This window comes from Larus michahellis, chromosome 2 (assembly GCF_964199755.1).
Source record: "Larus michahellis chromosome 2, bLarMic1.1, whole genome shotgun sequence".
In the NCBI taxonomy this organism is placed as follows: Eukaryota; Metazoa; Chordata; class Aves; order Charadriiformes; family Laridae; genus Larus; species Larus michahellis.
The window spans coordinates 26,901,227-26,923,579 of record NC_133897.1 but is presented as its reverse complement, the minus strand read 5'-3'; the positions used below and the strand labels follow the sequence as shown (position 1 = coordinate 26,923,579).

The following is a 22,353-nucleotide window of genomic DNA, read 5'->3' as shown; positions in this document are numbered from 1 at the left end:
GTAAGTGCTGCATAGCGAAAACTTAGCGTGTTTTTCTAGGGATATACCACCCCTGTTGATGCAAATATTTGCTGTTGCAAACTGTTACTGTGCGTGCAACTGTCGGAGGTTGCCTGGTTTGCTGCTGATAAGATTAGTACAGCGAGTGACAGCCTTGAACAAAATCCAAATCATACATTAATATTAATATTAATTAAACCCATGTAAGTTAATGCAGAATAAACAGTAATCAGCAGCTAACTCAACAACTGTAGTAAGCTGTCCACTCTAGCCACAGGATTCTTTGTTAGAAGATGTTAGAAGATGTTAGATAGACACTTCACATTACATGTTTAGAGAAAAGGAACAAAATCATCACCAAGTTATGCTTATGTTAAGGAAAATAATACAGAAAAGTTATGGGCTTGAAAGTGCAAAATTAAGCAAGTCTTGCTCTTAATATTTTTTATAACAGAAAAGAAGAGGCTGTCACTGGAAAAGATTGAGGAAAAAATTCTGAATACTACTTTGGAATAAGCAGAATGATCTAGCAGCACGGTATTTTTTATGAAACTATAACGAAAGCATGTTAATACCTATATAACCTGTCCATGTGATGCGTTGACTTATTTTTATTAATTGAACGTACTTTGTATTCTGCGCCTCATTTATTACATTCTATGTCATATTTGCTGTGACTGCCGGGGAAGGGTTACGATGAAGTCAGAGGCAATGAAGATGGGCGCTCATTTAACAGGTGCTCCACTCCCTTTGTTCTTTGTATACACATATTCAAATCACATAAGGCAGGGGACAGGATAGGGCCTGTTAACTCATTGCTGATTTCCCTGGCAAATAAAGCAGCAGCTGCAGGTCCAAGCCCTGGCTTAGCACTGAGAAGGTGGTGGGAATTGTGTGGGGCAGGATGCTTTCATGGAGCCCTTTAGCCAACTTATTTTGGGACTTACAGTGCAAAATATATTTTCTACTTGTAGGTAAGAAACAGCATGAATTATATTTGATTGTCATTGTGGAAGTGTGAATTGGTTTTATACCTCTAAATTTAAAGATCTTTCTGTTGTGTTGTCAGATGTTTTATTTTGAGAAGTCAGCCTAAAACCTTTCAATCAGATAGCGTCACCCTGTTTTAGGAGTGGAGTGAGAAACTTTTAGCAACTGACAAAAATTAGCACTGTACATAATCTGTAAATAAAACATGGGCATTGTTTACATATATATTGTCACATTTTATTAAGTATTATATACATTGTGTGTTCTTTTTAAGAAGTAAGGCTGGATAGATACTGAACCAAAGTTTATACAGAAGCTGTTACACATCTCTTTAAAAATGCATTACGTTGAGACAGTGCTGACACACTATTTTTTAGTTCACTTAGTGATGCCTTACAGTTAATAGGGAAAATTTATATTTAATATTTAAACTTACTTGGTATTAAAACTAAATTAAGCTTTCAATCAACCTAAGAATGTCTTCCCATTAATAGTACATTTGTTTGGTATCTGGGTGCAGTTTTTGTAAGTATACTTTTGTTATCCGTGCAGTTGGTAAAAAATAGATGTTGTGTGCTCTTTGACAGGAATATCCTGTGATCAAATGTTAGATAAACTTGTATTTCTACAAACTCTTGTAATTCACTTTTTCTGTAATTGTTTTTGTAAATATCACCAGAGGGAATATATACTATTACAAATGTAGTGTATCCTCTACTCATTCATGTGTAAGGACAATTTTTCTTTTATCTTCTTTGTTAACTTCATATACTGTCACCTAGTTTCCTTGATTTCAAGCTAAATACTTTGCCAAGACTTTTGGCTTTGTAACAATTGCAGTTTTATACAAAGTTTATCAGATTTCTTCTTTAAAAATGAAAACAGTGTTTGATAAAAAAATACCGTGAATATTCACTTTATCTAATCTACATTACAAATTTTTTTGACATTTTTTATTAAAATCCTGCAAGAGATCCTGGTGTGCAAGAAGAGTGCTTTATTGTACAGAGTTCATCAGAAGTCTCATCGTATACCCTTACTCAGAGAAACATGTTTCCTACTATGGGAAATGTGCAGCTTGTACTTCATATCATGGCAAGAATCGGGCATGACACAAAGCCCACCAAAGACATTGACCTCAAAGGCAAGAATTAGGTCAAATGACCAAGCTCAGTGGAACTTGTTCTTGGGCAAAAATCCCCAAATGGGGAAGAGTATGCCCAAGTTCCTGTTGCTATAACTGCGGGGTATAGGAATTACAGATTTCTTGGTACATTATATCTCTTTTTTCTTAAGTGAGCATATTTGCCACTGATCTAATGGCACTGCACTCCAAGTTCAAGGTTTTTGGAGAGTGGAAGAGCTAAATGAACACTAGTGAAAAGCAGCTGAGAATCCAAAATCACTTTGACAAGGAGATGTGCATGTTAAATTCAGAGAACTATCAAACCTCGCTAAGCAGGTTTGAGTTTATGCCGTAAACTCAAAAGTTATGTCATAGTTTTTTATTTAAACTAAAGCTGCAGCCCTTGTTTTATGTCAACAACGATTCTGTTGTGCTTGCTAATACTGGTGACAGCAAAGCGAGATGGAAGCAAAGCACAGATCACTGAGCTCCAAATGGAGGTCATTTTGGTAAAACTCACTTGCCTTACAGTTATTATACAAAAAACTAGGTTTTGGAATTCCATCGTCTTGGGAAAATGTGTATTATATTTAGAAAGCTATAGATATAGGCTTAAATTATACGGAATTTGTGCCTGATGAGAATGAAGTAAGAGTTTGGCACATTGGTTTGGTTTCACTATTTACATTAATTCAAGGATTAGTCATAACAGCCTTCAGTTTTACCTAAAAATCAAAACTTACAAAGTTAGTCTAATATTCCAGACTGCAAAATATTTGACCTCTGTTAAAGCCAGAAGTCTCCCAGCATTGCTGCTGTCAAACCCTAGCCTTCAGCAGATCACCAGTGTCTCCTAACAGCCAGCAAAGCCTGCGCTCACCCAAAGCCACCCCAAACGGACTCCCGGGGAAAATGGGATTTATTCCCTGACCACCTCTGTTCTTTTTAAAATAATTTGCCTGACTGCAGATCAGAATGTCTACTACTGACAGAATGTCAGCCTGCTACATGGAGCCGCTTTTCCCCTTAATCAAGTGGAACCAAGTTAATTTACGGTTTCTATTCCCACATTTTTTAACTGAGAAAAAATTAAGTTTTCCAGCCACAATTCTCTTTATCTTACTCTGTTATTGTGATAACTTCTATACTGGTAGTCCGTTTTCCTTGTGCTCACTAGACCTGGTTGGTGTTTGCCAATTTTTTGCACAAACAGATCTGTGAGAAATATTATTTGTTATACATATTTTATGATTATTCTGCAGCTGTTACTGGCTTCTTGTCTTACAGAACAATTGGTTATTGACAGCTAGATAAACCCCAAAATCAAGCAATGTCATGCGTAAAGAATGAGGAAGGATATGGGCAGATATTTTAATTGATCATTTACAGATCTCCCAGTGTTTGAGAGATGGTTTTGACTTCATTCAAGGAGATTTAAAAATTGAAATGTATTTGATGTGTTGTATGAGATACGTTTCCAACAATAAATATTTTGTGTAGGATTTTACTGAGGAATTATGCTCTTTTTTTTTCAAATGGACAACAGCAGTTTAAATCTGATTTGTATTATAGGGTTCACAGGGAGGGAATTCGCCTCTGAGAAATGTTACAACAACCAGCAAAACTAATCTCCCATTAACCAGAGTCTAGTAAGTCCCTGAGTTGTGCGGCATTAGAAAACACTGCAAGAACACCAGGCCATAAATATTATTAAAAAAGGTTAGGGGAGGAGGCTTCAGTTTGATGTGCTTGAGGTTTTTCATCTAGAAAAAGTTAAGCATGTAAATATCTCTCTCCTGTGCATCCTCCACTTAAGTCTCTCCATATTTTTCTACACTCTTCTTCCATTTTTTGTCCCATTCTTCTCTCATCTCACCTGTCCCCTGACCGTCCATTCCACAGCAGTGTCCATGCAACCAGAAATCCTCTGCTTGCTTCTTCTTTAGCCCCTGAGAAGATGGGTTTGCCGGTCTTTCCGTCAAGGGATTTCACCGTCTTTATGCACATCACCCCTATAGTGCTCTGCCACGTTTTCCTTTGGTTTCCCTGCCATATCCTCAGAAATGCTGAGCGCTGACTTCTCTAGTTGAGTATAGTATTACTGAGCTTTATGAAAAGTGAAGCCAGCCACAAAATTACTTTTTTAGGGGTAGATTTTGTAGCTGGCTTTCTATTGATATAAAACCTGCTAGTTCCTGAACGGACAGAATACGACCAGAGATTTCTTAGCAATCGGATCTTTTCCTGAAATACAGTCAGTATAGCTGAGATGGTTTTGTGCAGCACCTTCAGCAGCACGGACCACATTGCTGGCTGCCCACAAGACAGTCCCCTCCTATGGCATCTCTGCTCTTCTACTTTTCATACCCTTCCAGAGTACCTCTAACATTAATTACTGGCATTACATATTACCATGCTGCGTCTGTTACCCCCACCCCCTTTTTGTGTCCCTACCCTGATCCCCAGCGACAGTTTTCTTTACTGTTAGCTCATGGCAAACAGCTGTGCAGTGAGGTTTGAAGGTTCTAACCCAGAAGACACATACATATTATGCTACAGAACTGATATTTTTATCTTTTCCTGCTATATAACCTAGGAAATTAGACACAAATGAACCTTTCACCATTTCTTTTTGTCATAAAGACAAATGCTATGAAGGTAGGAAATTCAAAAAACAAAGTTATCTCTGCATTATATTAATCTGTAGTAGCACAGTCACATATTTTTCACACATAGCTCCCTTTACAGGTAGAAGGAATGCGTACTTCAGCAGGGGAGTTACTTTTTTGTTAGAGGCATTGGGAAGCATGTCAAGAGGAAGATGTTCGGTAGCAGGAAAGGAATAGATGGTGCATGGTGAAAGCATTGCCTGTTGCCCTGGGCACTGCATTCTCTGTGTTTCGAGTGCACTCCTATGCAGTGGTAGACAGATTACTTAACTTTTTTACACATTATTACTAATGATAGCTTACTTTTTTCCTAGGGTTTTGACTTAGCACTTGCAGTGTGTTTTTCAGCAATACTGAGCACTCAAAGCTGAGCGCACAAACCTGCAACTAAAGTCCATTGGAGTTGCATCTTGAACATACAAAAACATGTTTATCTGTATTTTGAAAAATCCAGTCCTTAATATTTCAAATTGATCATCCAAAATGAGTTGCTATTTTTGCTCTTACTTTTTCTATGTGCATAAATTCCTCATCTGTAAAGTCTTACCAATTGTAATGGTGTTGTGAAATCAGCTCATTAATGTCAACGCTTCACACCATTGCTGTACTTGCAAGTACTGTGGAAATCAATCACTCAGTCCTAAGAGTAAAGTTTTAATAATGTTAATAAAGCTGTCTAAAGCTGGCACAATGAAAAATAAAGTGAAAGGGAAAGATGATGATTAACTCAGGAGTGGCCTTTTTTGCCCCTCTAACTGAGGCAGGATTCTCAGAGAACAGGATTAATAATGTGTCTGAAAATTTTGCTTTTGTGCTGTTTGTCAACAGCAAACCTTAATTCTGCACCTTCCTAAAATTGAAATACTAGACGTTTGCAAGTTTAGTAATGTTTCTTGAATTTAGTCTTACGTGTACAGTGCAGACGGCAATAATAACTATTTATCATTTTAATCAGACAAATTTGTGGAAGTGCTGCTTGTTAGATTTTCAGTCAGTTTCTCAGTATAACTGCCAAAGTAACAGTAAGAAATTTTTCCCTAGCTAAACCCAGAAAAAAAAATAATCTTGAAAATAGAGTTTGCAATACAAGACTGTTAGACAGTATAAACTCTAGAAATTGGAAATATTTTAAGGGGAAAATATTTTAAACATTAAGGTAAATGCAAACCTTTGACCTTATGTCAGACTTTCAGCAATAAAAGATCCTCTACCTAAAAATGGCAAATATCCTTCCTTTGGCTTTTTGCGTATTTTAAAGCTGGAGCTCTATAGCTAGATTCAACGTCACTGACGTCAATGAGAGTTTGCCGCTTTCTTACTTGAAATCTTACCGAAATCTTACACAAAAAAGTGTAAACTTTAAGTCTGAGAGTTTTTTCTCTGGGAGAATTTCTCATTTGAGCTTTCCAGTGTTTCCATTTGTGTTTTGGGTTTGTTTATTTGTTTGTTCTTTCATTTTTATGCAGGTATTTGTTCGGCCTTAAAGTTGACGGTACCGTCTCATACCATCCATGGTATTGCGGGACAACCACTCCATCTTACTGTTGACTACAATTTCAATGCTACAGCTTCTGAAATCCAGATAATTTGGCTTTTTGAGAGGCCTCAAAGTAATCCAAAATACTTGCTTAGCTCTGTAAATCAAACAGTAGTTCCAGACTTGGAATATCAGCACAAGTTTACCCTCATACCACCAAATGCATCTTTGATGATCAATCCATTGCACATCAGTGATGAGGGCAATTATATTGTAAAAGTCAATGTCCGTGGAAATAGGACAATAGCTGCCAGTCAAAAGATTCAAGTAGCTGTTGATGGTAAGTTAATAAAATATAGTATCTTCATTTTGAAAATAAAATGGCAATAGTCTTGATTTACTAGTTCTTAGTATCCAGTTACAATACTGTAAAATTTAATCCAACCGTACCAGAATAAATACTAACAATTACGTTGCTTTGTTTTCTACTGCTGCTGAGCACAAGCAAAAAAATTAATATTAAATTAGACAAACTTCTAAGAAATAATGTTTCATAAGGCTCTGCTGTGCTATCAATCATGAGGATGCATTAACTTTCAAATAGTCTTTCTCCCTGGACAACTTTACCTTTGCCTTCTGAAACTACAGAAGAGGAGCCATTGACTTCTGCTGGTGACCTTGTGTCTGTAAAAGAAGCCCAGATCTTAATTCCTAAAATACTGAAGTTCCCTCTTTGTACTGTGCTCCTTCATGGGCATACTAAGAAAACAAAAAAAAGGAAATAGATAAGAATGATCTAAAAGAATGACAAGAGGCTACTGTAATTTATGGATTATACAGAGGGAGCCCTGTGACTGTTGGGCTTGAAATAATTAAATGAATGACATATTGACCTGGCAAAGTTGTAACTGCCATTTAACTCCTCTGCTCGTCCCAGTTTGCAGCTGTCCTCACGACTGGATCGACAGCGTATTTCAGCGGTGCCCAGTGTCAGCAAAGCTGCAGGCAGCCACCCTGAGAAGTGGCACACCGCGGGCAATGTCATGCTGGGCACTCTTTGCATTTCAGTGGCCACAGGGATGTGCCTACGAGGCAGGAGCTGGAGGCCATGCTGTACCTGACTGCAGCCTTTGTTCTATTAGCAGTAATATCACCAGCCAAGTTTTATTTAAGTACTAGAACAATTCTTACAGCCACCAGCTGAGAATACGGCTTTTTTTTTTCAACCTTTAACCACATTTAATAAATAAAATTTGAAATCTGAGTACTTCCCAGAGAGGATGATGGCTGCTATTTGTTTCGTCTTGTCAGTGAAGACTGTAATACACCGCCTGTCACTTTTATAACTCTTCATATCTCTTTATTTTACAGTTCCTGTCACAAAGCCAACTGTATATACTGAACCATCTTCAGGGGCAGTGGAGTACGTAGGGAATATTACATTAAAATGTACTGTGGAAAAAGGTACAAGGGTAGTGTACCAGTGGAGGAAAAATGGGAAGCCTCTCCATGCCAGTCCTACTTATACCTTTTCATCAAACAATGCAACAGTTCTAATTGTTCCTGTTGTAAAAGAAGACATTGGGAACTACAGCTGTCTGGTATCTAACCCTGTCAGTGCAATGGAAAGTGAGATAATTGCACCAACCATATATTGTGAGTATATGAAATATTCATAGTTACCTTTATACAAATGATCTGGCTGGAAAGAGTGCCTCTAACTACGGAAATGGGCAGAAAACAGTTGAGTCAACATTATATGTGAGCTTGCATTCAAAATGAGCTTGTTTGTAACAGCTCTAACTTACAACAGTACAATAAAAAGTTACTCAGTGTGATGTAGTTGTGAAGATGTGTCCAGACTGCAGAATTCACACAGGAACTTCGTGAATTCCACAGGACGGACATCTTCAGATCTGGAGGAGATGTGACTCAAATGAAAAAAGTAATCATCAAGTGGTTATACATGAAGATATTTTTTAAAATGGAGACAGCAAACTGTATCAAAAAGCTAAGTACAGCAAGTGCCAGGCTGAAGAACTGGTATTAGTGGTTTTCCTCAAGATCATTTCAAGTCCAGTCCTGTTTAATACTTCCATTAATGACATCAGCATATAGATTGTGAGTATGTCACTGAAGTTCACCTGTGACATTAAACAGAGAGGACTGAATGACTTTGACAGAGTAATAGAACTGGTATGAAATTTGCTAGTAAAAATTAATAGGCATACACTTTTAGAGAATAAAAAGCATGAACTGCTGATGAGATGGAGATTGGTTGGGAAATATCTGAACTGGAAGTGAGAAAGACATGTAATTCTGGGGACTGTTGGCAAAGTATTTCCAATAAGGAAATAAGGGGAATACTAATGGCACACAGACTATGAGAGAACATGTAGAATATTGTGTGCAGTTCCTGCACATCCCAGAGCAATGGTCTTGAACTGGAAAGAAACAGAACAGAAAGGAATGCAAAAATTAGCAAAATCAGAGCTGAAGGGAGTGTTTCCTTTCCATGTCAGTTGGGAAACATGAAGGAGCCAGAAGAGTTGTGTAAAGGCCAACGTTTGCAGAAGAACGGACCATAAGGTAGCCTTATATTTTGACTGGAAATGATAGCAGAGGGAAACTAACAGTGAGCATCGACTGAGTTCATGAATGAAATGAGTTGGGGGAAACAAAAAATTGGTTTAATCAACATGCAACAGTTACACTTTAAATCTTCGGAAAGGCACTCTTACTCTGTTCCTTATCCCTCCTGTAATGTCAAAACTGAGCGCCTCCAAGGTTTGCAAATAACACATGCTACGTATGTGATCTTGCCAGGCTCTGATCCTCATGTCCTTGGGGGTCAAAGTCCTTTTCAGAAAAGAGCTGAGATCCAGACAAGTCAGGATCTACTTTGCCACCAGCCCTCTTCAGATATAACCAGTTTACTCAGTGGCACAGTATGGGTGGCACAGTGCAAGGAATGGGACTGGATTCCTGTCCAACCAAGGGCTGGTGCTCACTCTTGCTTTTGCCAGGCTCTGTAATCTGGCAGCTGGTAGACAACCCATGCCCTGGGCCTGGAATGATTGCCCTGCCAGCGTATTCAGAACCTACACTTCTTACTATGTCATGTTTTCCTCCTCCACCTTTCATCTCTGGTTATCCATTCTGCTACTTATTTATTTTCAATTATAACTTGGAAGAATTGGATTAGAGGGTGTCTTGCACCTAAAGTGTGTGTGTGGGTCTCTACACTTCACCAGGAGAAGAGAAAAAGACTTCCTAAATTAGTGAAAACTAACACGCACAATGTTAGACAAGAGCTGATCCCTTAGGTGCAACTTATAAAGTTGTCAGCAATGCAAACATGACGATGAAGGAGCTGCTGCAAAAAGTCCTAAACAGGGCAGATGTGAATTGAGTTTCCATTCACATTAGAAAGAGGAATCGTAATAAAATGCTCTACAAGGAAATATCCAGCACTGATGGATTTTTAATGTATCATTACCATAATAAAAAAAAATAATTATCATATTCTTTCCTCAAGGTAGCACATTTCTAAATGCCTGCTTTTGTACAGTCATAATCTCAGCTCACTTAAGTGCTTAAAGTGCTAAGAATGAGCGCTGTATGCGTATGAGTGTGCTGCCCCTACTGCTTTTCTCACTTTAATGAGCTACGAATGCACCTTATACACCTCTCTCTCCAAAGAATAGTTACACAAAACTCGAGGAGCCTGTATGCGGCACAACCTGACAGCCGCCTTACAATGCAATAAAAGCAGGTCAGGCTAGAAAAAATATCTGCCACTCTTGCTACCTTTTGGACTGCTCTGTTCGTTTGTGGCACAGCCCCTTTGGCATTAGAATTTCTGACCTGTTGCACACAGGATTGGCTCCAGAGCACTTACCACACTGTGTCCAGTTTTGGGCCCTTCCCTACAAGAAAGACATTGAGGTGCTGGAGTGTGTCCAGAGAAGGGCAACAAAGCTGGTGAGGGGTCTGGAGAGCAAGAATTATGAGGAGTGGCTGAGAGAGCTGGGGTGGTTTAGCCTGGAGAAAAGGAGGCTGAGGGGAGACCTTATCGCTCTCTACAACTACCTGAAAGGAGGTTATAGAGAGGTGGGGGTCGGTCTCTTCTCCCAAGTAACAAGTGATAGGACAAGAGGAAACAGCCTCAGGCTGCGACAGTGGAGGTTTAGATTGGATATTAGGACAAATTTCTTCACCAAAAGGGTTATCAAACATTGGACCAGGCTGCCCAGGGAAGTGGTGGAATTGCCATCCCTGGAGGTATTTAAAAGACGGGTAGACATGGTGCTTAGGGACATGGTTTCGTGGTGGTTTTGGCAGCCTTAGGTCGATGGTTGGACTCAATGATCTTAAAGGTCCCTTCCAACTTAGACAATTCAATGATTCTGTGACAGGTGTCTGGGACACTTCCACTGACAAGGTGTGTGCCCTTCAGTCTCAGTTCTGGTACTGCTTCCTCCCTTCTCCCTCACTCAACTACATGTATTTTCCAGCAAATTTGAAAAATCTTTTGAAGTTCTAAACTGAAAACCTATTTTTGACCCAGTGTTTTCACAGAACTTCCAAATCTCAAAGTTACATCACTGTCCACATTTATGGAACTTTTTGCTGTTTGAGTGATTGTGTCATACAGCTCAAAAGATCTATATGTATCAAAAACTTTGAGATTCAGTCTTTCTCCACATGTAGAAATACTGTTCTAAGTATTTGCACTTTCATAATGTACTTTTAATTTCATGAGAACTGAGGATTTGCTTTTTGCATAATTTAAAATTTGAAAAAATCATTAAGAGAAAACAGTGCAATGCTGGAAGACTGCAATACTTGCTCTACTGTCCATGTCCAAGTTAGTGATGGGAGTTGGGATCTGACTTCCTGAGCTGTACGAAGTCACATAATCCGGTCCAACCTCTGCTCTGCCTGCAGAGGTGGTTTGTCTCCCAGCTCCCAGTTGTCAATAACAATCCAGAACAGGCCCCGGGATCTCTATGTGCCATATGTCATTGCTGCGGGGGAGTTACTGGAGGTGATAAAAAAAAAGGTCACCCACAGTAAATACCTGCCATCTGCTTGGAAACTGTAACAGTCTCGTGGTGATAGGAGCAATTGGAAATATTCCCACAGAGCAGTAAATTGTTACTCAGAACAGATGATTTATTATTTTACAAGTCATTTAGTTAAGTGGCCTTACTGGGACAAGAGGCAGCTTTCTGTTGAGAACGATACTGGAAAGGAGAAGTAGAGATGAGGGATCCATGAAGGCTGTCACTGTGCTCTTTTACTGAGAATCAAAGGCGGTTTGTTCTTCATTTCTCACTTATATTATTCTGCTTCACCATTAGCTATGATGAAAATGCACCCCAGAACATGGCTATTGCAGTAGGTTACCCAGAAACAAATTATTTCAAGATTGAAGTAGCTGCTGTCGTGGAGGCTGCAGCAGAACTTGCTGTGCTGTGCTGAGGAGTTGAATTCAACAGACTAAGCGGAATTTCCGTCCTTGGGACTTCCCAAAGCTAGAATAAATTTGGTCCTAGAGAGGAAATGATTAATTACCTTCAGAATCATCCTTGAAACTGTATGTATCCTTCAGCTACCTGGTGCTTAGGGATCTCAATGATGTGCGCGATGCCCGGGAGAAGCAAAAGACTGATCCAGGCGAAGCAGAAGGGTTACCCAATGCTTGTGTTGACTTCATCAAGGAATGCCGCTTTTCAGACCTTGCCAAAATTTGACTATTTCTTAAGAAAACCTTCCTTTGTTTTTTCCAAACCGTTCCCCAGCTGGTGTGCAGCAGTGTTTTTATAATGGTTTCTTTCGACCTGCAGCTTTCATACAAAAATGTAGTTGTGTTGCTAGTGTTATCTGTCTGTGCTGCACTGTTACGATACTGCTAACAAAGCACAACTCAATTCTGATTCTTTTGCAGACTGTGGTAAATCTCCCACTGTAGTGAGGGGCACGGAGACCAGTCAGCTATTCTTGCCATTTATCTATTTTTACATACATCAAACGTTATATTATCAGTGAAAATAAAAGCTAATTCTTCTAAGAAAGAATTGAATAGGAGGTACTACTGAATCGCTCTGAAAAGTAAAAAGAAAAGTACGTTCCTGCCTATAAATAGTACGTGAGGGGTTTTCCTTTCATTTATGAAAGAGTCAAAGTTCAGTACATCCCTCTCCTTTCCCATCTGAAAAAAGGGAAGTAAATCCCTATTAAGGGCGAGCCCGTGTGAGAGGCTGGTGTTCTGAGCCATCCACGGAAGCATTCAGCCCAAGGGAGGTCAGCCAAGCCAAAGTAGCGGTGATAGGTCTGCCTGCGTTTCCCAGAAATGCTTATTACAGGGTCAGCCGCCTCTTGGATACAGTAAAGCAAATGACTCAGACACTGCAGAACCTGTGAAGTAGCAGACCAGCACCTAGAGTTTTAAAAATGCCTTTATTCTTCAGAGTGGCTCGTGCCATGTAGGTGGGAGCAGAGCTAATTCATGCTGAAGTGAATCTGTATTGCGTTTCCCGAGTAAACATCATGCATGATGTTGGGTCTTCCTCAAAATGAGACTGCAAAAAGCTTACGGCTATGAAATAAGTTGAAAAAATTAAAAATTTGACAAATTTTACGGCCAGTTAACTAATTTCACAAATGTTGTGAAACATGGACATTTAGTTAAAAGTGGACTAAACTGAGGTCCTGGTGTGATAGTCTGCATTCTCTTGTCTAAGCCTTCACAAAGGAAAAAAACCCAGAGGCACAGACAAAACGGCCTATTTTGTGCTGCATGCTGTTTGCCTATGTGTTCCTGAAGAATAAATCATTCTCATAAGGAAAAAGACAGACAGCAAACAGAATTCTGCACGTTAGAGGAAGGTCTAACGCCAGCCTGAATTTCCTGCTGAGAAACAGTCTGAAACATGCCAGTGTGCCACTTCATGTAGCAGGGAATTTCACATTCAAACCCAGCTACACTATCTCAATGCTTCCAGACAACCAGAGGAAGGTGGAAATATTACTTGATTGCATTGGCTACAATGGGCATGTATCTGCCTTTTTGCTGTGCCATTCTGTGTGAGGCACTTGTCAGCAGCTTTACTGAACTTCGGGGATCCTACCAAAAAGGATGTCTCCTGGTCATTCTACATATTTTCTTCTTTTGGCTTCTGTCAATATTAGGTCTGTGCACTTCGATTATGCATGTAAGCCCTTAGGGAATTAGCAACATTAAAATGATTAGTTCTTTTGACTGGAAAAAAAGTAATTTAATAAGGCATATTTTGATTTTTATATTCTCTACATTAATTTCTATGTAGATCCCTGTAAAAATAGATTTTAACATGTAAAGACATAAAACCCCCATGATCTGAAATGATCTATTAAAAACAGCATGGGAAATATTCTTATCATATTTAAATATATTGTTTCCTTTCCTATTTTCCTATGAAGATTACGCTAAAAATACCTAGCTGCTCAATTTTCTGAATTATGAGCACATAACGGTCAGACAATAGTCCAACAATAGGAAGATCTGCTCCTTTACTTCACAGCTTTTCCAACTGTTTTCAGTTTTAATTATTTTTATCGTACTGACCGATGCATAGACCTGTGCTTTTTCCCTAAACAGCGATTAGATCACTATTAAGTGGGTGTAGTCTGAGATAAAGCTAGTACAGGTCAAGCTGTTGAACTGAAAGCCTTTTAATTGAAATGAGTGAATCCAATGCCAGCCATTCTAAAGGCTAGCCTAATTTCTAGTCTAAAAATTCTAAGTTTAGTCTAAAAATTCTAAGTTTATAGATATGCTTCTATTTAAAGTTTGATTATATACTTTAATTTTTCCATTATGTTTTCTTTTTTTTCAATGCAGATGGACCTTATGGACTTAGAGTTAAATCAGATAAAGGTCTGAATATAGGGACGGTGTTTACAGTTGGCATGGGGGAAGTTATACTGTTCGACTGCTCAGCAGATTCAAATCCACCCAACACCTATTCGTGGATTCAAAGGGCTGACAATACCACTCATGTAATCAAATATGGACCCCATCTGGAAGTTGTATCTGATAAAGTGCCCCAGAAGACAATAGATTACATGTGCTGTGCTTTCAACAACGTGACTGGAAAACGAGATGAAACTCACTTCACAGTCGTCGTTACTTCTGTAGGTAAGAACATTAATTTATTGCTGTAGCTGCAACATCTGAGCAGAGTGTCAACGCCAGAAAAAGGAAATAATTCTTAGAGGCAGAATATATATCAGAAGTGAGGTCTTGCTAACTATGTATGGCCCTTCAGTGGCATCCAGGCTCTACTCACAGTGTGACACAGCTTGGGACAAGACCCACGAAGATGCTGAAGTTTTGTCAGAGTTTGATGCTAAAATATATTTGGCCTTTTGGAACTTTATCCCTTGAGTAGGAAAACTTCCTTGGTAGGCAAACCCCATCATGACCAAGTAACATGGCAGTATTATAGTCTCTAATGCTGTTTCTTGCATTTTGCCTTTACAAATGATAAAGATGAATGCAGAGAATGAGGTGGAAATCTGCTGAATGCCAAGGTGGGCCTTTCCTCCCAAGGGCAGGTTTTGTCCAAGGCTCACTGTCCCACAGTTTTCAGGAGCTGTGAGCCCTTGGGCCACCAGGTGACCACTACATGGGATAGTTTCAAGCATACATTACTGACTAAAATAACCAGGCTCAGCATATTATATATATACGTATATATACACACACATATACACACACACACATATATAAAAAACATATAACTATATATAAATATATATAAAATAACCAGACCTATCAGCAGTGAAGGTCTTTAATATTTTGCCAGTGTGGTTAGGTATTATAAGAACCTTAGTTTAGTGTATGATAATAATGCAAGCTGTGAGGATGAAAGGTTTTATTACAATCTGTTCACAAAAATTATTTCACTGCCGTATTTATGAATCTATGGATTGACTGCTAGGTTCTGCTGAGCGCACACCTTTATTTCTCATACATTATAACCTCAGTTCCTGTATGAGATTGCATTGAACAGCAACAAAGCAGTTTTTCAAAAAATTTCCAGAAGCACACGGCGAAGAACAAGATATTGAGGAAGTCTGATATCTCTTATTAATACAGATCAATACAAGTATTTTCAGATAAGGATTGTACTCTATTAATGTTCAACAAGATAGAATAGATTGCCTTTTAGAAAATTTAACAAAGCAATTTCACCTGTGTAGAACAAAGAGCTCAGCCATTTGTTAGTCAGATAAAAAAGGAGAGCAGATGTCCGTCATTCAGGCTGACTTCGAGATTCATCTCAAATCCATGGCTTTAAGTATGCTGGAAGGAAGATGGGTTGCAATTTGACAATGAGAATACTGCACTTCAAAACTAAACGTTGTGGTTAGTGGAGAAAAAAAAATGCAACCCGAGCTACGTGTTCCTGGAAATTAAAATTACATTTCTCCAGGAAATTCATGCAAAATATGATATATATATATGTGAATTTTCATCAATAAGTGTTAAAAAAATCCTTTCAAAGCCCAAAAAGAAGGGAAAACTCTGCAGCTTTATGTTTAGTTGCACTTAAAAGCATACATTTCCTAATTACAAATATTTTGCCTAAATAAAGCTTTTTAAAACACTTCATCCTGTGTATTTTGAAAAAAAAAAAAAAGAAAAAAGTGCAGCCATTTTCTTCTTGATGAATATTTATTCAGATAGCACGAATTCCAGCTGTCAAGCCCACACTTTGCGATGCAGGACTGACTGAAGTATGAATTCACCCACGAGGCTAAACCTCTGAGATCCTGCTCAGGCTAAATTCTGGTTGGAACTGAACAGAAATTTTACAGCATTAGACATAATAAACAAAGATTATGAATGTTATTCTATATCCCTTCTCCCTGAGTTTAAATTTGAGTTTAAAATTGAAATTATTCTTTTCAAAGAATATTTTTAAGGTCTCAGCTATTTCTTCAGCGTTTGGCTTGGTTTTTTTTTCTGAGGAAAGCAGTACATTGAAAGAGTATGAAAAAAATTTGGTGAAATTGCAGTGATTTATTTTCCCATGTCTTCCTGATGCAGCTGGTTTGAAATCCACATATTTAATCTTTGGGATAACCACCGCACACACAGCCAGCACATCAGTGGTGGTGTACAGGAGTTCATAGAAGTACTAGAAACACATCCAGCTAAGTAATGCACATTTGAATTGTATTAATAAAGCTGGCATTGACAAATACGCAGCACTAATTTACCTGTACCGATTGTGACATGGCCTTTAATTACCTTAATTCTGCACAATTCAGAGCAAAAGGAGAAAATTAAGGGTGCACAAGCAACTGTGTGTGGCATTTCCTAACTTTCATATTCCTGTCTGCAAATTCTATGCAAATGCTTTCAACATGCTTTTGTGTATGTGACTTTATACGTATTGTGTTTGGTTTGTGTTAGTAAATCCTCCTAATTGTGTTGTATGGGGAAATAACTGCTGCTAATACATATCTCAGCAAAAGGCCTGAGCAAAGGAAAGAAATACTTTTGATATATTTAGACGTGAATACAAACAAACATTATTTATTAGCTTCTGATGGGATCTGATAAACAACCAGACTGTAAGCGATCTGAAAATCTTTCGAAAAAACACAACAGTTCAGTTATCCCCTCCTACTCTACAGCTCCTACAGCTAGGAAAACCCTCCCACCTATCAAAAAGTGTTCACTTAATTGTCACCGAAGTTCTTGGTAGTTCGGTGTTTCTATGCCTAAAATTAGAATATTCATCTACTTTTTGTGATTCCGTATTCATGGGTTACATTTACTGACTTTCCTTTAGTTCTAGGGACCAATCCATTCTGGACTCATTTCTCATATGTGTCTCACTGCTTTTCCAGTTCAGGAGATTTGTGGCAGAAAAAAAATATTACCACCTCGCCTCTGTCTATTTTGTATCTGTATGCAGGTTTACTAGCTTCAGGCGAATTTCAAAAGATGTATTTTTCAGTGTCATAATAGCACATTGTACAGAAGAAGAGACTAAATACAGTACTCATCTTCTTTGTCACAGGATTGGAAAAGCTGGCCCAGAAAGGAAAATCTTTGTCATCTCTTGCAGTAATAACGGGAATTTCATTATTTTTGATCCTAGCTATGGCCTTTTTATTCATATGGAAAAGATATCAGCCACATAGAGGTATGTAAATGTTAAGCACGCTCCAGCTCTTCTTTTGAACCATCAGAGCAAAAAGAATGATTTTTTTTTCTCTCTTCTTTTCAGTGATACAACAGAAGCTGCAGAGAAGGTACAAAATAAATCATTCTTAGGTCTTGAAGTCCTTTCCATCAAGAGAATTGCATTTTATCGTATTAATTTTCTTTCCTTGGCTTGCGACATCAACCTGTAAAGCATGTTTATGTTTTCTAGGCCAGAGGCTGATTACAGAAAAGCACAGACATTTTCAGGTAATGTTAATGAAAGAAATGGGAGCATAAGGTCAAAATCTATACCTGGAAAAAAAAAAAAAAAAGCATGTCCACATCCAAAAAAAAAAAAGAAGAATGGAAGGGAGAAGTGTGTTTTTTAACTTGGGCTGCACCCCTCTATGGTAGCTTACTTAAGATAAAACCAAAATGACAACAGGTCAAGCGTGGGTTTAGCTCATGCCTGGAGTTCACAGCAGTATGTACCCTGTTGGCTTGAATTCTAGCTGTTAATCCCAGTAGGAATCACCTCTATTCTGCTGTTCTCACCAATATGAAATAAAGGAGTGTTATTATGGGATAGCAGAGAGAGGTGATATGCCATGGGAGGATCACACTTCCTAATGTTCGTGGCACCAATGAGTACCAAAATTGTGATATGTTAATATGACATTACGGTATATATATTTTAGCCTCTGCCACATTCTGTACTACCTTCTCTGTGTCATCAGGACCCAGTGTGTTTTTGTCACTTTTCCCCCCACACCAGGCTGGGCAGGAGAGGCTGGCGAGCAGCCATCCTCTGGAAGGGTAGCACTTTTTTCCCATCCCTTTCTACCAAAGCATCAGAGCAGGCCATAAACTGCTACATGTGAGTGGACATGGAAGTACATGAAGCTTAGGAAGGTAAGAAAAAGTCACAGAGGGTCCTTCACCTCAGCAAGTGGTATCGGAGGAGAGAATTGGAGGAAATGTCTTTCGTGCCGCAGCCTTTGCTGTTGGGAGACAGCAAAGAGACAACCAAGAGTCTCAAATCTCCTGGCCAGTGAGAGGGTAGAGAAGGATACTCCCACCCTAACTACAAGTCGTATCTGAAGTCCCAGATACAATTTGTCACCTGGTTTAATAATGATAGAACTGTAGATCATAGAATCAGAACAGTTAGAGTTGGAGAGACCTTAAAGATGAAAGTGGTTTAAAGCAACTAAAAACCCCAATATTCAGATATTTTTAAAATTAGTCTACATTACTTTGCCAGTCATTATTTCCCAGGTTCAAATTACACCTCAATACCTTTTTTCATGTTTGTTTGTTCTAACTTTAGGACATGAAAGTGCTTTGGATGATTTTGGGATATATGAATTTGTCGCTATTCCTGATCTTGCCACTGGTTCTAGGGTATGTGTTTTTACATCATAAACTGATGCTTTCTTTTCTATTTCTTAAGGTGTACTAAATATCTCTACTAGAATCCTTCTGTCAGTTTTATTCTGTTGCTTTTTACAGATGTCTATATGACTCCATATTCATGGCTATTTTTTACCCAGTACTTTTTCTTTACTGTGTTACTGGTTCTGTACTTGTATCAACACGGTGCAGTAAGGAACTAACCAAGCTCTAAAGAAAACAATTCCAGTTCAGCTACCCCATATTAAAAGAATCCTGGTAGTGTTGGGTAGCACTGAACCACTTGCGTCACACAAGCAAATAAACTATTGTGGTGCCATTCTCTCCCTCGGCCCTACTATTGCTGCTCATGCAACATACAACTTCGGCAGTGCAGAAAAGCCTCAGGGGGGTACTTAAAGTTTTCATTGTAAAAATATGCAAACTAAATCTCAGCTATATTTCACAAGAATTATTTAGTTAGCTTCACGTACTGCAGGGGAGGACTTAAGCACAGGAATTTTGCTAGCAGAAAAAGCCCTGCTACTACATGTGCCACTTTTCTGCATTGGGGCTTTGCTGACGTGACTGTATAGCAGTTGGAGATCATTCTGATGTTGTGTAAAAGAGCAAATTAAAAACGAGAAATAGGGCCACAAAATTTAGGGTCAACAGACTGAAACTGTGAGGGAGTAGAAGCAGCAATTTCCCTTTGCTAGGGAAAATTTCTGGCAAAACAATCTCGTACCTGTGGAGAGCGTCAATATGGTCAGGTAAGGGAGAGCTCTTAAAACGTGAGCGCACAGGGTCACATCAACAGTCACACCTATTTTGTTATTATGATTAGTTCTCAGAATACATGATGTATTAGGAAAAAGCAGCCATAGATTAATAAACCCTTTTCTCTGCTGAGGTTAGATGATTGAAATGGACATTTCTAGGGCTAGAGTGCTATTGTAAAGGTAGAGGACAGACTTTTACAGCAGCAGAGATAAAAGGCTTGTAGAAAACAGAGGAGCCAAACTGCATCTGTGAAAGTTTATGACCGACCATAGGAGGCTTATTAAGTACAGAGATCAGGCCCAAAATCATCACAGCGTTAGGCACGCTATGATATCCCTTAGGCTGATCACATCACAGAGTCACATTCTTGCAGAATCAGGGCCGTAGTAGGAGGGAGAGAGACAGGTGACAAGGACAACAGAATGGATGCACAAGCAATGAAATCTATTCTAATTTCCAGTAAAATTTCAAGAAACAAGAGAAACTCCACTGGCTTATGTTCAGTTACTCAGATTTATGGCATTGCAGATAAAGTCAGCATTTGATCCACTGATTCTTTTTAGTTATTTAGCAGAAAAAGGGAATAATAAGAAAGCGGAGATAATGAAGAACTGGAGGTTGGGTATAGGCAGAAAGACTGAGAATTCCTTATGGATGGGGAGTCTAGGTGTTGTGTTGACATAAGAACAGATTTGTATACTTGATATAGTGAACAATTTCATTATTACTTTATTTATGGAAATTCCTTGCTGTTCTCTGTCTTTGACACGCTGGTGGGAGTTTTATGCTGAACCTTTTCCCTGAATATTTTCTCCTTTTTTACTGTCGATTCTCCTGCTTCTCTCTTTATTAATTGTTCCTTCCTTGGCTTGTGGTACACTAATATAAAATACTTGCTGTATGAAATGCAAGAGCTGCATCCTAGATCTTCTGAGATCCTAATTGAATTTAAAACTATTGCTTTTCGTACTATAAATGTGATGAAAAACTTACTCAAAGTGAAATGTAAATTAATAGAGATGAACTGTTAATTCCATTGATAGGGAAAAGTTAAAAAAAACCTAGAAGTTACTTTATCAGTTTAACTTCTGTTGAATCTTTTTCCCATTTGTACTTACAGTAGGAAACTCTTTGCTACTTTTAGGTTTCAAGTCAATCTGTTCCTGGCTCTGACTTTGTCCCAGGCCAGGATATGCTTAGCACAGTTTATGAAGTTATTCAGCATATTCCTGAGCAGCCGCAACAAGACCATCAACAGTAAGTTACAGCCCGTGTTTGCTCACGTGGTAGCTCAAAGACAAATAATTTTGCATCCAGAACAATTTCCATTTTTGTAGCTGGTGTTTGATTCCAGCAAGAGGGGTAGCGAAGGAAAACAGGTATAAGCTACACCAGTTCCTACACCGTTTCCTATCCAATCCCTTGTTTTTCCTCAAGACTCTGGTCTGTTGTTTCATCATGCCAGTTTTGTCGAAGTGTGCAACAAAAAAGATCTTCAAACACAATTTCAAATGAAAATTCCCAAATTCCCAAATGTTTTAAGAGGGTGGCTATAGTTTTGTGGCACTGAGACATCAGCAATTCCCACTGAGCAGGTTAAATCGTCAATCAAAGCAGTTTAATCGGCAGCACGGCTTCCAGACCGGCCAGCTGTGTGCCAGGTAGAGATGGGGGGAGGCTGCGATGTTGAACCTGCTGAGCTGATCAATAACTAGTGGTTGTTAAAGTGGTCACTGAAATATTAATGGCCAGTGCTTAGTTACCTGAGTAAACAATGTCTTCATCTGTATCTTAAGTAATGGGTTAGAGCAAAAGAATTCTTGTTTTGCAGTAGCCTGGCTGGGAACTCCACAGAAACACTGTTGCTGAGTTAAATACCAGGAAGACCACAGCACGTTGTGCTTATGCAGTTAGTGGCTGGTAGTCCTGGTTTTGTTCAAGTCACTTACTTCATAGCACTTCTTGGCATAGGAAGAATGAATACACTGTAAAGTTTCTGTAATTGCGGTATAGCTGCCATAAATCTGTTGTGAATATCAACAGTCTTTCTTACAAATTAAGAACAGCACACAAGACTTTATTTGCTAACAAGCCTATTATATCACATTTTTCATATTTTTATGATGTGTTCTGTTTCTCTTACGGTTGAAAAGGAAAATACACACTCTTACCAATATACTATCAGTTGGCTGAGTAATCACAATGTTTATGTGACTGCATTAGCATCCAGTACTTACACTACTAAAAATTTTGTGCAGGTTACATCTTCAACTGTGTGTCCAAATTATGCATCCAAACATGCAGCCATGCTTGTAAAAGCAAGCTGATCAGTGAGAACGCAATAATGAATTGCTAATGACATTCTTGTTCTGCTTGGAGTTACTCACTTTGAACCTTAAGATGATTTTTCAAACCAGACGTAAAAAATAGCATTCATAAAGTACATCTTTTCTTGTTCTTCCTCCTACATGTCTTCCTTCTCAACTTTTTCACTGATACATGACCCCTCTAAAAAAGAATAAATTCAAAGTAAAGGTAACTTGAGCTTTGTGACAGTTCAGATTTCAACTCAAACTTCACAAAATATATTCTGTAGTTGTAAAGGACTCATTTGCATAAACCCATTTTGCTGCTCTTTTCGTATATCAAGATTTTTAAAAAGAAACATAGGAAGACAATTTTCCCTAACAAAACTAAATCTGCT

At 38.6% G+C, this 22,353-nt stretch overlaps 1 protein-coding gene across 1 annotated transcript; it reads left to right on the top strand.

Annotated features, from left to right (window-relative positions):
* The first annotated feature begins 904 nt into the window (after nt 1-904).
* Nucleotides 905-20,910, top strand: HEPACAM2 (HEPACAM family member 2). The gene is made up of 9 exons (XM_074573436.1): nt 905-974; nt 6,252-6,602; nt 7,634-7,918; nt 14,151-14,447; nt 17,347-17,472; nt 17,557-17,581; nt 17,704-17,741; nt 18,805-18,878; nt 20,794-20,910. Exons 1-9 carry the CDS (start codon nt 905-907, stop codon nt 20,908-20,910), a joined length of 1,383 nt encoding a protein of 460 aa, XP_074429537.1.
* The last annotated feature ends 1,443 nt before the right edge of the window (nt 20,911-22,353 follow it).

Excerpts from the sequence above, each read along its gene's own strand:
- HEPACAM2 (XM_074573436.1), top strand. The coding sequence starts at position 905 with ATGCTTTCATGGAGCCCTTTAGCCAACTTATTTTGGGACTTACAGTGC. Across the intron at positions 14,448-17,346 it reads AGTCGTCGTTACTTCTGTAG|GATTGGAAAAGCTGGCCCAG; the intron begins GTAAGAACATTA and ends TCTTTGTCACAG. Across the intron at positions 17,473-17,556 it reads AAGATATCAGCCACATAGAG|TGATACAACAGAAGCTGCAG; the intron begins GTATGTAAATGT and ends TCTTCTTTTCAG.